The sequence below is a fragment of the Chrysoperla carnea genome, chromosome 5 (assembly GCF_905475395.1).
Source record: "Chrysoperla carnea chromosome 5, inChrCarn1.1, whole genome shotgun sequence".
NCBI lineage: Eukaryota > Metazoa > Arthropoda > Insecta > Neuroptera > Chrysopidae > Chrysoperla > Chrysoperla carnea.
Window position 1 is genome coordinate 21,270,564 of NC_058341.1, and position 17,376 is coordinate 21,287,939.

At 28.4% G+C, this 17,376-nt stretch overlaps 2 protein-coding genes across 4 annotated transcripts; both read right to left on the reverse strand.

The window, feature by feature from the left end:
• Positions 1-35: 35 nt before the first annotated feature.
• LOC123301044 (protein inturned) lies at positions 36-6,347 on the reverse strand. The gene is made up of 9 exons (XM_044883771.1): positions 6,291-6,347; positions 5,844-6,171; positions 3,858-4,644; positions 3,195-3,284; positions 2,255-2,597; positions 1,505-1,949; positions 974-1,403; positions 507-667; positions 36-147 (listed from the first exon to the last, which is right to left on the reverse strand). Exons 2-9 carry the CDS (start codon positions 6,155-6,157, stop codon positions 36-38), a joined length of 2,682 nt encoding a protein of 893 aa, XP_044739706.1. The 5' UTR covers positions 6,158-6,171; positions 6,291-6,347.
• Positions 6,348-10,479: 4,132 nt separating this feature from the next.
• Positions 10,480-13,976, reverse strand: LOC123300015 (cell division cycle protein 20 homolog). 3 transcript variants are annotated; one of them, XM_044882468.1, is made up of 5 exons: positions 13,716-13,976; positions 13,619-13,679; positions 12,548-12,654; positions 12,146-12,446; positions 10,480-11,546 (listed from the first exon to the last, which is right to left on the reverse strand). In XM_044882468.1, exons 1-5 carry the CDS (start codon positions 13,932-13,934, stop codon positions 10,549-10,551), a joined length of 1,686 nt encoding a protein of 561 aa, XP_044738403.1. In that variant the 5' UTR covers positions 13,935-13,976; the 3' UTR covers positions 10,480-10,548. The 3 variants fall into 3 exon arrangements, with proteins under 3 accessions (XP_044738403.1, XP_044738404.1, XP_044738402.1); XM_044882469.1 differs by having other exon boundaries at positions 13,619-13,675; positions 13,808-13,975; XM_044882467.1 differs by having other exon boundaries at positions 13,619-13,974.
• Between the last annotated feature and the right edge of the window lie 3,400 nt (positions 13,977-17,376).

Here is a 17,376-nt window from a genome sequence, read left to right on the forward strand (position 1 = left end):
TATATAATACATTTAAATGGATTTAATTGAATTGATTAACCAGCTTCTAAAATACCCAATTTAAATGCAATTTCAACAATATTCTGTGGAATCGATTCATCGTAACAAACATATAATTCTCTTGGATGTGGTTCACTAAATAGTCGTCTAAAAATTATAAAATAAATTTATTTTTTTAGGAAAAATTATTTTAGTTATCATTCAGAAATTATTTACTAACTCTCTTGCAAGAAGTAAGAAAAAAACATAAAAATAGACTACGTACAAGCATAAATTCGCCATGTTTAATCAAATTATTTGGTTAACAAAATACTAGAAGATGCTCTTGCTTTCGTGTAAATTCGCCATTATAAGATATCGAAAAGCGTGCATTTTTTGAATCCTAATTATCGATCGAATAGTATTTTTGAATTCTAACTATCGATCGATAGTTACTAAACATCAGTTAGTCTCACTTCTTACAATTTTACATGAAATCGATACTCATAAAAAGCAGTTTTACTTACCCAACCACCCAATATTTGATAATATTTTTACTGGTATTCTTTTTATTCATCGTCGTTGCATGCTTATTAAAATTTAATTCAAACAGAATTGCGTGTTCTTTAATTGCAACCAATGATTTATTTATAATTGGTTTATCGTTGCTGTTATGATTCAATAAATTCTGTAAAATTGAAATAATTGTTTTAAAAACTCGATGTTTCGTTCATAAACATCGATATTGAAATATCGGTTAACATTAATAAAATGAAATATTTATTATAAATTGTAGAAAATAAATTTTACGACAATTTTTGTTCTGATCATTTATTCTCTGCAAGTCTAACATTTAAAAAAATGCTAGCGACGTATAGTGAAAAAGTAAAATGCTTAATAGAAGGCAAGTTTAAAAACTTAAAATTTTAAAATCTCATTATTATCATCAGAGAGTGTCTACTAGAGCCAGTTTTGTACCAAAAGTAATACCTACTTTATATCGAACAGTCTTTTTAAATAATTGATGTATAATTTGGCATGATCGTCTAAATTGATTTAATAATCGATCATGATGTTGATCATTCGGTAAATTATGACTTGACGATGGTGGACATAACATGATTCCTTCAAATTCATCCAATTGCACATAATAATACAACGTATTTAAATCAACATCACTTGTTACCAATTTATATGGTTTCATTGTATCGATTTCATTCAATAATAAATTACTACTTGTACTATCCGCTGATGAAGCAGATGATGCACCATCATCACTTATATTATCATTAAATACATTATCATAATCATCATCATCTCCATCGATAATATATAGACCTCGTTGTCGTGCTTCACGACGTCCAATTATCTGTTTATCTGTTGTTGGTTCAGCTGTAGGTGTATTGTATTCAGTACTTTGATAACTGAAAGAATAAAAAATAATTTGTAAATATTATATTAGAGTTGAAAATACGATAATTAATTCGAATGTGTGTCCTCTATCCGGGGACACACTATATATTACCTTATTGTATCGGTATCATTATCATTATCATCATTATCACTGATCGTAATCACTTGTTGTTGTTGCTGTACATTATTATTACGTCTCTTTAATATTGATGTGATCTCATACGGTTTACGTATAAATGTCGCCGTCGTCGTATTCTGTTGTTGTTTCTCATCAATTAATGTTATATTACTTGTACTTGTACTCGTTGTAGCCACATTATCATTGATCACTACAGGCACTTGTTGTAACAATATTGTTTGTTGTTGTTGTAATTGTTGTAATTGTAATTTATTAAATAATGATGTGGTTGTATTCAGTAGATTGTTTGTTGTTTTAAAATTTATTTGTGGATATAAATTGGAATGAATCCATTTTGTTGCAATTTGAATAGAGCCCATTGATTGGATATCGTTTAACGTATATTGAACTTCTTCTACATAAAATGGATCTGGTGTACCTGGTAAAGTAAAATATAGAATTTTAATCCGTAGTTAATAGATCCAATTTAATTTCGATTGAATCTAAATAAATCAACTCTTATTCAACCTCGAGTTTACGGTACTCAAGCGTGACAACATGTCTATGATGACTAAGTATTTCGTTGCGTTCCGAAACATTACTTTATTTTATTAAAGCATTGGAAATAATATAATCAGCCTATCTACCTCAATAAATCATGAATGTTTGACGCCACAAATCTATTACGGTTGTGAGCACGCCTATCGTACCCACATCGATGAATCCGTGCTTGACGGTACTTACCTATCTGTTGCTGTTGATCTCCAATAGACTCTGCTTGCTGTATCGTTAAAGTACATCCACCAGATTCAAATAGAACACACAATATATCGTGTTGTGAACCAATAATTAATAAATAATATTGATCATTTGTATTTAATGATGATTTTGGATAAACTTGTTTCCATAATATAAACGTACGTAATGTTTCATTCATAAATAAATTAAATACATGATTGGTATGTAAATAAATATTGATGTTCATGAGATCCGTATGATTTAAATGTGATGATAATAAATATTTATTGGTGTATAAACAGCTACCAATTATTGTATATAAACGTTGACAATCTAATGGATCTTCATTCTATAAATAAAAAATAGAATTATTCATCGAGTGATGGACTAGAATCCTAAGTCCATTACTTCAGAACCTTTTCGAAGACGTTCAATGCTCCTTTCAACTGAGCCTGTCATTCCCATAGCAAGATGCTCCGTAATTTAGTCAAGGTCTTTGTGCAGCACATGGGACAGGCTAAACTGTGTATAGCCACAACTAGACTATTCAACTGTTTTATCTGCTTAAAATAGCTTCTATTACCAGGAGACGTCTTGCTTCGGGTGACAGGTTTTCCTCAAAGATGGCATAGAGAAGACTCCTTGGTCTAGGTGCTAGGGACCTATTATTACCATATTTTGTTTTATGCTAGATTCATATAAAAAATGAAAATGTGCAGTGGTTTTCAAGATTTTCATAAAAAACTGTTTTTTAAGGTAAAAACCTATTCCTCTACCTCTGCAAAGAAAGCCATCGAGGCAGCACTCTTAAAATAAATTTTAAATTATGTAAATTTAGCTCAAGAGATCTTTGCCCGTCAGGTTGCGTTTAAAGATTTGTACAATACCAACCGCTAGCTTCCCTGTCCAAATTACGCAATTAAAAATATTAAAATAAAAAGCTTACCCATTCTCTATAATCACATGATTCCATCTGATTCAAACAATCATCAATATCCAATTGTAAATCTCGCGGTAATAAAATTTGTTGTGCCATATTAACAAATATATCATCAAAATAATATTGATATTTATTATACTGAATATTATTAAATAAATTAATAAATTTATTAATATTTAAATGATAATCATCATCATTATCCGTATCTAATCCAGTTTTATTTAATAATATATTTAAAAAATATTGTGATAATAAATGATTTAACGTATTTAAATAATTCACATTATTAAATGTATCATATAATTGTTTAAATGTAAATTTTAACAAATTAATTAAATTACAATTTAATTGTAATGTCTCTTGTAAATTATAAATATGATCAGGTAATATAAATAATAATAAATTTAATTGATCGTATGTGTAAATTATATTATATTTAATTTTATTAAATTTTATTTGACTATATTGAACATTATTTATATTTGTATTATTATTATTATTAAAAAGATGTTGTAACGTTATGTAAATCCCATACGTTTTCGTTAAATCGTTATTATTAGGATAACAATAAATAATATCGTTATCATTATTTAAATTAATATAAATTAAACCACAATATAAATTTAATTTTATTAATAAATTTGTTATAAATTCATCATCATCCGTGTATTCATTTAAATTATTTATTAATTTTAAATATTTCGATTGTTTTGGTATAATATTTGGTGGTGGTTGTAACGTTACCTCTGTACCAGCTATTCGTTGTAATTTTAACTTAATTATTTGTGGTTTTTGTAAGTTATCTAATATTTGTTGAATATTATTAATATTTACTTGAATGTTATTGATTTGTTTTAACCAATCGCCGATTTTAATTGAGCGTCGATGTTTTAAAGCTACTTCACTATCTGGTATAATTCCCGCGATCATTATACGTTGATCATTTGGATCTGATTCGGATTCCGTTTTATTAAATGTACTTAGCGTTAAACCTAATATTGATTCACTGATTGTATATACATGTCGACCATATTTGATTTTATTTTTTGGATCGACATATAAATGTACGTCCCGTTGTTCACCCTCCTCACAATCGTTAAATGTTACTTTTACCTTGTTAGCACCTTTACTTTTATTTGTTGTATTATTATTAATTGTTGTATTATTATGTTTATTTGTATGTTTGATTAAACGTAATAATTTATTGTTACTTTTATCAGTACTGTCTGTTGTATTATTAATAGAATTGCTGTTAGTACCACGTCTAGAACTATTTCGAGTTTTACTGCCACGTTTAAATAATTTATTTGTTTTACTCGTACTTGTATTTGAATCTGAAGTACTTGTATTTGTTGTTTGTGGTTGATTTAATTTTTTTATGCATTTTGGATAACAATCAATGTATATTAATTCACCGTTTTTGTCTATGTAGCTTTCCCATTCAGGTGCTTCGGAACTGTAATTAAAATATTGTTAAAGTTTACATATTAATTATAACATTTATTTAACAAGGAGTGACCTTTAGCTAATTTGATCAGTTTTGAGTTCAAAATGAACAAATAACCCCCCCCCCCACCGTAGGCTCAGGCAGAGTTTAGTTTCACCCATTTGAATAAAGATGTGTCTAAAGAAAGCTCTTTGAGCAGCAAGCAATCAATTCATGCAAAATTAAATGAAAGTGTTTTTAGAGGCGATAAAGATAATGCGTTTTTGGTCTCATATGCAATTTGGCGCTTTTTGGTAATTTTTTATGGAGAAATGTACACTCTGTGTCACAAAAAACTTACGGATATACATAGAGTGCATGCAAATCAGTGCATTTTTTTGACACAGAGAAAAGAAAAACAAACGTCGGAGCTATTTACTAAATCATTTGAAAATATTCAATGATGTAGTTTTAAGGTGTATTTTTATGCTGACGCTTGATCCTGAGTTTGAGCCATAGAGATAATATCATAGAGTTGTAAAGACACAGGATTCGCAATAAGTGAATTCTTCACTGCAGTGAGAAAGGTAGAAAGAAGCAGAAAATGTTACTACTTTATCTGTCTCTCTCTACTGTGATGAACCGTTTGGCGGCGATTTTGCAGCTCTGTGGTCAAAGAGATTATATATATAGAGGGAGCATTCGAAGTAATTCATATTCCAAAATTAGGAAGAGATAAAAAGGAAGTTTCGGTAGAGTTATACGTCATACGTCTATAATCACCACCCAGTGGAACAAAGCTAGCTTTATGAGGCTGCCTCTTTCTTAAATTGGCACAACTTTTCAGCACAGAAAGTATATGCATCGCACCGTCTAGTACTACTATGCCCATGTCTGTGGTATTATCTCTATGGTTTGAGCGTCAAAATAACTCTAAGTGTAAAGTTATTTTCAAGCTTTTAATCCCCGACGAAAAAAGATGGGTGTTATAAGTTTGACCACTATGTGTGTGTGTCTTTCTGTGGCATCGTAGCTTCTAAATGGATGAACCGATTTTGATTTTTTTAAATAATTGATTCGAGAGTGCTCTTGGCTACGTTACAAGAAAATCTGTTCAGTTTGGGAAGAGTTACAAGGAAAAACTCCATGTGTCGGAGGTTTTTAAATTTTGTAAATTTCACAAAAAAAAACAAAAACTATTTTCATATTTTATAATATTTAAAATTTACCTCTGATCATTTGAATACTGTGACAATTGCTCATCATCGTGTTCATTTAAATATAATTCATGTTGATGTTGGCCATCATCCTCATCTTCACTTGTACTCGAATCATAATCTGAATAAATAATATCGTTTTGTTGTTGTTGACGATATGTTGAATACATTTTTAAATGATTTATATTTCTTGTTAAACTAATATCATCTGTAATAATATTATGTGTTTGAGTTTTACAATTAATAAAGTTTGTTGTTGTTGTTGTTATTGTGGGTATAGGTATTGCAATACGTCCTGATGCTATCTCTCTTTCAATTCTTTCCATTACTATCTGTAAACCTATAAATAAATAAATATAAAAAGAATAAATACCCGTTTTTTATTTAATATTTATTATAATATAATAAAATATTTAATAAATAAATATAACTAAGGTATATTATATATAACATGTTCACCTTGAACTGTTTAACCTACACACAAAATAAATATATTCAAAGATATTTATCTCTTTATTAATATATACTTTTTTAGAGAACTCTTTTGTGTTGGTGTTACCTATACCTGTTCATAATATGATACAACGTGTCCGTGTCTGTTTTTTAATGTCTACATTCTTTTAATTTGAGGATTTATTACAATATTACGCATACATACCTACATAAAAATAGTATGTATGTATGTAGTTAGGTAGGTAGTAGGTATGTCTTCTTTGATTCATATCATTCATTCACCTGTGTTCATCTGGTTTACCTGTTCAATGTTTTAGCTTGAACTTTAATTAACCATCAAACTGACCAAATAGTACAGTCAAAGATGTAACAAATTAAGGAAAATGAAATAAACCGTTCACTTTTTTGCTAAAAGCCGATGAAATGTGTTTCTTAGGTGTCAAATATAATTCGTAAACCATGAATAAGTTGCGAAAATGTTTCTATTTGTAAATAAACAATAAATTGTTAATTAAATGAAACGGTTCATGTACTAGTTGACTTAAAAATTAATGAATAGGCAACTTGTATTACATACATGTGAGTATGTTTGTCAAATCATCGAAAAACTATTATATATGTATATCATATTCGTAATAGAAGTTGGGAAATTATTAATGTTTTTTAAGTCAACTTTTACATTGACCGTTTCATTTTATTAACAATTTATTACTTATGAACAAATAGAAACATTTGAGCAACTAGCTCATGGTTATTACGAATGATATTTGACACCTTCATATGTTTACCTGTTCAATGTCTTAGCTTGAACTTTAATTAACCATCAAACTGACCAAATAGTACAGTCAAAGATGTAACAAATAAAGGAAAACGTGTTTTCCTTTTTTGCTAAAAGCCAATGAAAAGTGTTTCTAAGGTGTCAAATATAATTCGTAAACCATGAATAAGTTGCGAAAATGTTTCTATTTGTAAATAAACAATAAATTGTTAATTAAATGAAACGGTTAATGTACTAGTTGACTTAAAAATTAATGAATAGGCAACTTGTATTACATACATGTGAGTATGTTTGTCAAATCATCGAAAAACTATTATATATGTAGGTATAACATATTCGTAATGGAAGTTGGGAATTTATTAGTTTTTTAAGTAAACTTTTACATTGACCGTTTCATTTAATTAACAATTTATTGTTTATTAACAAATAGAAACATTTGCGCAACTAGCTCATGGTTTACGAATGATATTTGATACCTAATAAACACATTCCACCAGCTTTTAGTAAAAAGTGAGCATTTTTACTGGACTAAAATCAAAAGGGTAGAATTTAGTACCAGTTTCTGAATACTATACATTTCTGTTGATAATTTAAATATTAAACAACTAACGATTAAAACGCGCGATCCATGGTACACGATCATAATATACTATAGACCAAGTAATATAATATGGAATAAGCTAATAAGCAGTAGAATACATGGAATTTTATACAAAATGTCACTGAACGCCACTTGTCAGTTTAATTTAATATAACCTCTATTATTTGGTGCTCACTGCTTAAAAAATTAATGAAAGAAGAAAAATCGAAAGAAAATAATAAAATGGAACATGAACTAATTACAGCTACATATGAAAACGATGAATTAGATGTTAAAACTGCTTCACAATCTGCACAAATCAAACCATATTTATGTGATTATTGTGATAAAAGCTTCGACGTTCGAAGAGATTTAACTGTGCATCAACGGACTCACACTGGGGAAACACCATTTTCATGTGAAATTTGTGATAAAAAATTTTCTCAACGAAGTAGTTTAAACAGACATAAAATAATTCACACTGGTGAAAAACCATTAAAATGTGAAATTTGTGATAAAACATTTTCTCTACCACAAGGCTTAGTGCAACATAAAAGGACTCATACTGGTGAAAAACTATTTTCGTGTAAAATTTGTGATAAAAAATTTTCTCAAAAAAGTAGTTTAAACAGGCATAACAAAATAATTCATTTTCATTTAAAGGAAAACATCGATGAAACAAGTGCAAAAAGCATTCAGTTTAAAGAAGAATTAACGGAAAAAAATGAAAATTCTACAATCGAAAGTTTACAAACGAAAGAAGAAATAGGTTTGGAGCAAGTTTTAGTTAAAGAGGAAATATTAGAAGAAAATTATGCATTCCAAGAGGAATTTATTCCTCAAATACTTATGAACGAAGTATTTGAAGGAAATATCGGTTTGGTTAAAGAAGAACAACTCGAAACAACTGCAAAAAACATTAAATCTGAAGAAGAATTTTCGAAGAAAAATGAATCTACAATAGAAAATTTACAAAATAATGAAGAAATAGGTTTAGAGCAAGTATTTATCAAAGAGGAAATTTTAGAAGAAAATCATACAAGTATAGCTTCAAAACCACAAGAAAACAAACCATATTTTTCGGATAAAAGAGTTAATGAGCAAAGAAATTTAACTTTACAACAACGAATTCATACTAGAGAAAAACGTTTTTCGTGTGAAATTTGTAATAAAAAGTTCGCGCTAAAAACCGTTTTAAATAGACATAAAATAATCCACACTGGAGAAAAACCATTTTCATGTGAAATTTGTGATAAAAAATTCGCTCACAAATCGATTTTGAATATTCATAAAAGAATTCATACCGGTGAAAAACAATTTTCATGTGAAGATTGTGATAAAAAATTTACTGATCGAAGTAATTTAATTAAACATCAAATGTCCCACACTGGAGAAAAACGTTTTTCATGCGATGAATGTGATAAAACATTTTTTCATTCGTATCGATTAACAGAACATAAAAGAATTCATACTGGTGAAAAACCATTTTCATGTGAAATTTGTGATAAAAAATTTATTCTTAAAACTATTTTATTTAGACATAAAATAACTCATACAGGAGAAAAACCATTTTCATGTGATGATTGTGGTAAAAAATTTACATTACAAATTAACTTAAATACACATAAACAAATTCACACGGGAGAAAAACCATTTTCATGTGAAATTTGTGATAAAAGATTTTCACTACAAACTTATTTAAATAATCATAAAATAATTCATACTGGTGAAAAACCATTTTCATGTGATAGTTGTGATCAAAAATTTAATAAGAAAAGTAGTTTAAAACGACATAAAATGGTTCATTCTGGAGAAAAACCATTTTCTTGTGAGATTTGTGATCAAAAATTTTCACAGTTTCAAGGTTTAGTTCAACATAAAAGGATCCATACTGGTGAAAAACCATTTTCTTGCGAAGTTTGTGATAAAAAGTTTAATAATCGCGGTAGTTTAAGAAGACATAAAAATACTCACATCCAAAAGAATCGTATTGATGAAGTATTAGAAGGTGAAAAGGTCGATTCGATTAAAGAAGAACTTCTAGACATTGATGAAAAACCTATTTTATCTGACTAAGCTAATAAAATTGTTGCAATAGGGAATATTAATGTATTTTTTATTAATTTTTAATTCATTGTTTACACCGTTATAACAAAGTAAAAAATATAAATACTGTTTAAAAATGCTGTATTTAAGTGTAAAAAAATATTAAAAATACATATAATTTTGAGATATTTAAACGCAGTTTTTTTGGCGCTCTCTGTTAATGACGTATAAGTACGTGATCTGTCAATTGGTGACAGTTCAATGTATAATTTCTGTGACACCTACTGTATAAAATCAATATCTTCTCGAAATTTCAAACTTTTATCGTTAGAAATTTAGACTGGGCGTCGATATATTAATCGCGACATTTCTTCCCCCCCCCCCCTGAAATGTTTCTGATTTTAAATAATATACAAAAAGAATCATTTTGAAAAAAAAAATCATCAATATCGGAGCTGTTATTGAGAACTCCTCAAGAATGGCTATTTTATGTATTCCTTTATCCGATTATACAGCCACATTTGAATTTATTTATTTCTGAATAAAAATAAATTCTGGAATTTTCTATATTTCTTATTCAGATAAAAGCTCACAAAAAAGTAGTTATTTTCATCTGGGAAGTTGAACGTGTGGATCATTAGGATCGCACTCACAGGAACAGCTTTTTCATCAATGACGTACACTGACGGGCATTTAAATTATGCCAACCAATGTTAATTAAAATAAACTTTATTGAATACATTTTTTAAAATTACACACAAAATTATAAAAAATCTAAAAAAAAACGCTGTCAAAATAAAAAAATACGAAAAAATTATTTAAAAAAAAAAAAACATAAAAAATACAAAATGTCTATCTATCTAACGAATACTTTGTTTAAATAAACTAAGATGTTTATTTTTATTTGAATTAAATTCATGTATTGCCGATGCTTTTTTCGATTTATTTGGATCATTTTGAAAACATTTCCACAATCGTAGTGTTTCATCTGCACCAGCTGATAATACAGTTTGTCCATCTGGTGACATTGCTAAATGTAACACGCGTGCAGTATGTCCCGTTAATTCGGTGATCTTCGTCATTGATGGATATTTCCATATAATTAGTTGATTATTCGCAAAACCATGGCCGGATATTAATTCTTTGTAATTCGTCGAGAATAATATCGAACATACTTGAGATTTAGTATCAACACTATTTAATAACGCTCCTGTATTACAATTCCAAAATTTGATTGTACGATCTGCTGTACCACCACCAGAAGCTAAGACATTTGGTTGATACGGACACCAGGCTAAAGCTTTTACAGCGGCAGTATGTGAGTTATTGTAAGAATACAATGGTTCTCCATTAGTATACTTTAAATTAATTCCAGCTAAAGACCATATATTTAAAATATTATCGTTTCCACCGGATGCTAAATATTTTCCATCAGGTGACCATTTTAGACCACACACATCTTGAGTATGATGTCCACCATTTAATTCTTTAACAAGATGGTCACGTTGACGAACATCATTATGATTAATTTCACCAGTACGACATCCACTTGTTAAAACGTACGAGTTCCATGATAATGATGAGACCCGTGAACGGTGTCCAAACATTGTACGTAGTTTTTTATTTTGCACACAATCCCATAGTTCAACTGATCCATTTGTAAGACCCACAGCTAAATGATCACCATCTTGGATCCAATTTAATGAACACACGTGGTCGTTTAATGTGTAGTTTGTGGTTGATTGTTGCATGTCCATCAATTGTTGTATGTTACCAGTGTCGGCGTTCCATAGATAAACTTGTGCACCAAGCGCTACAGCTAAGATGTTGTTGCTACTCCAATCAATTAAATTTAAATCTATCAAAATAATAAATTAAATTAAATTAACATAATTGCTCGTTTGTCTAAGAAATGTTTTAAAAATATGATACAACCCTGGAAGAAAAAATATTTCAAGAAAGAATTATTCTTAAAAAGTCTTAGAAACTCTGAAAAAAGTCAAAGGATCTCTGAATTTCTAAACGTTTTTGGACTGTCTAATTCAGAGTTATTCAGTCTGAATTAGACAGTCCAAAAACGTTTAAAAATTCCAAAGACTTTTTCAGAGTTTCTAAAACATTTTAAGACTTATTCTTTCTTCAAATATTTTTTCCCCTAGGGAAGTTATATCAATCTAGTGCTCTTTGTCCTAAAGAAAAAATTTTACGAGATACAAAATACTAAAGCCATTATTATTAATGTCTCTACACTTTTTTCGTTGGTAATTTTCATGAAATATGGCAACCCCTTCCTCACGGGGGGCTGCATGCGCTGGAAGAGTGCATCATCATTCTACATGCGCACTTTATTCGCCTCCTAGCCATTACCCTGTGATAGCTCCTAGGAAACTTAAGCATTTTGCATCTCGCTTTCGAAAAATGACACTCATCAAGGCTTCTTTACTGAATTCAACTTACAATAATCATCAATTATATCTGGTGCATCCAAGATTCGATCAGGTTGCTGCGGTATATACCTAGTGTTCGATTTAACTGATGTAGAAGCTGGTGTTCTGGTTTGTGTATACACTACACGTAAATGATTCTGATAACCTTCAGGTGCCAGTGGTGCTTTATTCTTGTATTCTAATATACGCTGTTTTGATATATCGTTGCCATGTAAATTCTCACACATGATTCGTTGTTTTTCTTGTAATGTTGGACTGATTACGCCATTTACATTGCCACTGTTTTCATCATTTTGTTGTAATTGTGATATCTAAAAAATATACCAAATTTTTTAACGTTTCGTTTCTCCGCTTTTTGTATGTGCGTTTTGGTATTTTAAAAATGAGAACTCTTATTACATAAATATTTTACCTTATAATGTGCTAAATCAAAATTGGTTGTGCTACGTAATGGTATAAATCGATCACCGGTTGTGGGAGTTTTTGATTTATCACCAGTGTTTGGAGTCTTCGATCGACCTAAAATAAAGTAAATATTCAATTTAAACATACCTTTTCGCGGAAGCTAGAAACAAACCTTTTTTCGGAAGCTTAGAAAACTCTAAAAAAAGTCTTAGGAACTCCTCAACATTTTTGGAGAATTGTGCCTAATTCTAATTTGGAAAGTTATTCAGAGCACGTAAGACTTTTTCAGAGTTTTCTAAGACTTATTCTTTCTTCAAATATTTTTTCTAATTAATTATTTGAAAATTAGAAACCTTAATGACCCAGAGGGCGAGGTTTAGGAGGTTTCAAATAATTTTTATACCATGCATATATGTAATATGCAAGGTATACTAAGTGTAGTCCCAAGTTTGTAACGCTTAAAAATATTAATGCTATGAACAAAATTTTGGTATAGGTGTTTATAAAATCACCTAATTAGTCCATTTTCGGTTGTCTGCCCGTCTGTCTGCCAACACGATAACTCAAAAACGAAAAAAGATATCAAGCTGAAATTTTTATAGCGTACTCAGGACGTTAAAAGTGAGGTCAAGTTCGTAAATGAGCAACATAGATCAATTGAGTCTTTACTTATGGGTCCGTAGAACCCATCTTGTAAACCGTTAGAGATAGAACAAAAGTTTAAATGTAAAAAATCTTAAAAAATAAACAACTTTTGTTTGAAACATTTTTTCGTAAACATCACTATTTACGGTATACCCTATTTACCCGTGAGGAAGCAAATTAGGCATAAATTGTATAGTATGTACCTATTATATGGGAATATCAGTTATGTATGTGTGACATATGTATGTATGTGTAATGCGATAGAATAATCAACACTGTCTATGCATGGTATTTAAACAATTAACTCAGTTAATTGTTTGTTTTTATTAAACTTCCATAATGTTATTACAAAAAAAAAAATTATGAATACTGATTTAATTTATTCTAAAATTTGTGAATCAACTATATTTAATAAACAATCTTAAAATATTACCTGGTGATTTATTATTTTTAGAAGGTGTTTTTGAAGGAGTTTTTTTATTTTTCATTCCTGCCTCACCATTAATATTATTACTATTTGTTGTAATTGCATTCTTCTTAGGTGTTTTATTTAAATTGTTACTAGTTGAATTAAATGAACTTGATGATAATTTTAAATTAGTTGATGTATTCGATGTATTACTGGACGTATTCGAATCACTATTACTATTAGCTCCTTTACGTTGCCATCGAGCTACCGGTCCTTTACTTATTGGACCATCCATACTAATTACATTCGATAGTTCATTCATATATTTAAATTGAGCCATCTTTACTTAATTATATAACAAACATACACATGTATTCATTTACTTATTTATGTTATATAATAATCTTTAAAAAAAAATTATTAAAATATTAAAATAAATAAAAATATTTAATAAAGATGACATAAACTCACGGAATGTCAAATTAACTGAATAATAAAATATTTGTATAATATATTTTGAAACTTATTAATAATTATTAAACACTTTTTATTTCATAAAAGTATGTAGAATGTAAATAAATTAAAATAATAAAATGCCACGAACAAATAAATATATGTTAATGGTTCTTATGCCATTCAAATAATCATAAAATGACCGTTATTTTTAAGTTCTATTCAACTTTTTTATCCACCAATCATATGGTCAGGAATAATATCTATTTTGTGAATTTATACCTATGAATAATAAACACTACATATAACTAACGTATAGTTTCATTTCATAGACTCAAATTTACTAATACTTCAATGATTTAAGAGAAAAAGAGGCATAAGTACCTTTTAAAAATAATAAACGTTATACCGGGTGATCAGAATAAATGGTCAGTAGTCTGTAAAGTTGTTAAAGTAACCGCCGTTTCAGAACTACTGGTGTTAGAAGCTTTTCATAACGTATCGAATTTCTATCAAATTCTTTGAGCTTTCGAAAGGTTTCGAACAAAAGTAGTTAATATTTTTACGAAAAACATATCTTAGAAAAATTTTTTGTTCTATATCTTTAACATATTGTGGTAGATACACCAATACTAAAGAAATGCTGAGGAAACAGCAAAACTTACCTCCAGATGTAATAAATCCTTAAAGATGGAGGAAAACTAGATTAAATAGATTATAACCCTTTTAATCTAATGCACCCGGTATATATTTAGCTTAGTATTTCCGAAATTCCTACGTTACAAGAAAAAGAACTAAGTACCATCTCAATTAAAGCAGTTTTCCAATAAAAAGATCGTAGCAGACAGATAGACAACAAAACTGTCTTTTGTTAATTGGTAATATTTTGCTTTTTTCATATTTAATCATTCATAACTTTGAATCCATTGATTGAAAAACCTGTTGCTTGATTATTCAGTTTCGTTAAATTCATAGTATATTTCTGTCCTGCAAATCTGATTTGTCTGCAATAATTTGCACTTAATCTCTAGCCTTATTTCGGAGTGCAATATCAGTATGACGTAGGTTGATGACATAGCCGGTATAATGTTTTTATTCAAAAACTTCTGAAAGAAAGTTCTGTATGAACATTTGATAAATAAGTGTAGCCTCCTAGCTACACATCTTTGTTATAATAAATTAATATTTATTATCTGAGAAGTTGATGATGTGGAGGTACTAAATAAATAAAACTCTTAATAATTATAATAAAAAAAAAATTCTATTTAAAATAAATTTATAAAATTTGAGCAAAATACGAAGATCATCAGATATTATATAGATAAAATATAGAACATAATTATATACATATTATATTCAAACTATATTTTAATACTAAAATTCTTTGTAACGTCATGTAATTTTATACGCCTGATAAACCGACCGCAGCGCTGTTATCTTACCAATGACAAATTAAAATTATTGAAGAACAACAATTAATTTAATTTGCTGCATTATAAATTGTGAAAATAAGAAACGAAATTGCATAAATAATATTTTTTAAATGTAAAATATATATAAATCCATACACTTATATGTCCATCCATTCAATTATCTTAATAGTGTGTCGTTACTATGATAACTTCCTGAAAGAAAACTCATGCATGGAGCAATCAACTGGGACATATTGAAAATCCCGATAATTTGATTTCTTCAATCGTATATATGAAATTCTTAAATTTTTATGGCAGTATTGTTGTTTGGCCTTCGTCTCAAAATATCAGTCGCAGAATACTCTTAAATTAACGCCCTCAGGATATTAAAAATAGTTTGAACATAATACAGTAGATAGATTCATGGTAAAGTGTATTGAATATGGCAGTATATAGTAGGTATTTATAAAAAAAATTAAAAAATTGAAAACAATTATTGAGGTATTCATTAAAAAATTAAAAAACTATATCGATGTATGTGAATAAAATATGATCTATTGGCTGCGTTTGGCCGATAAGAGAGCACGACAGGGTAAAATGGTCTTGGCCGATAATTTACTAAACGCTCGTATCGGTAAAACACATCCATTGTATAAAATATTTAAAATATAAATATATGTTTGATTGAATGAATCATTAATTATGTATATATTTGACACATTTATTACTGATTGTACGTATTTATATAAAAAAAACAAGGCACAATTACAATTTATTTATCACAATTATAGAATCACGATCACTGATTTATCAGTCATCAGTTATTTTAGACCAGTATATACCTCGAAAAAATGTCTTGTGATCCCAATCTGAACGCTATTGTCATAATTCTTTCGAACAACAACTCCAGCCTAGTCCGATAATTTCTATTTAAATTACTTTGAAAAGACACGATAAATAATAAAAATTTGTTACATATTCACAGCAAATTTACTTGATCAAGCGCTTCCAAGTTTTGTATTAAAAATGACGATTAGATGAAAAAAAATCCAATTGTTATATCTCGCAGATAAAAGAGAATGAAAATTATCAGACTAGGATTATATCGGGGTTTTTTTTTTTTGAAAGATTCGCAACAATTGCATGAATAGCGTTTAGATCGGAATCATGATCCATTTTTCGGACTAGACACCGTTCTTTTTGTTTAAGTATTATTTTATTTTATTTTGAATATAATTAGGCTGTCCATTTTTGCATTTAAATTTTACGCTTATAAAAAGTTTTTAGTGTTTGAAATCAAATAATTTTTAAAATAACAAAAAAATAAAATTTAATATAAATATCGCCTTTAATAATAATGAAAAATAAGAGGGAGAACGCCAGAAAACTTCTTTCTTCATCAAATTTCTTATTTTAATATAAAAATATCGAAAAAAAATCATTTTTGTAAGTAAAAATAAAATTTTGTGGACGGACTTCATTAAATTCAAATTAAATAAAATACTAATTGCACCATTTATAAGACATTGCAAACAGGTTCCGAAGTTCTAACTTCTATATTCGTATTTCTTCTACGCATAGTTATTATGGATTAATATTATTATAATATTAAAAAAATTATATTTTTAATTTTATTAACATTTTTTAAAAAGTATTATTTTTTTATAGTTTGTAATTTGAATCTATTTATAATCGGAGGATCATATCGGAGGACTTTGATATAAATAAAAATGTGGTAAGTACTTCACAGACAATGTTTCTACATTCTTTGAAGTAAATTATTCACGCGCGAAGTATTAAACGATAAAAATACTAAGTTTGGTACTTTGAATTTGATATTGGTCTACAATGCATTATTTAGGGTGATCAAATTCGGTTTATGTATTTTTAATTTGAAATAAAATCAAACAGGATGAG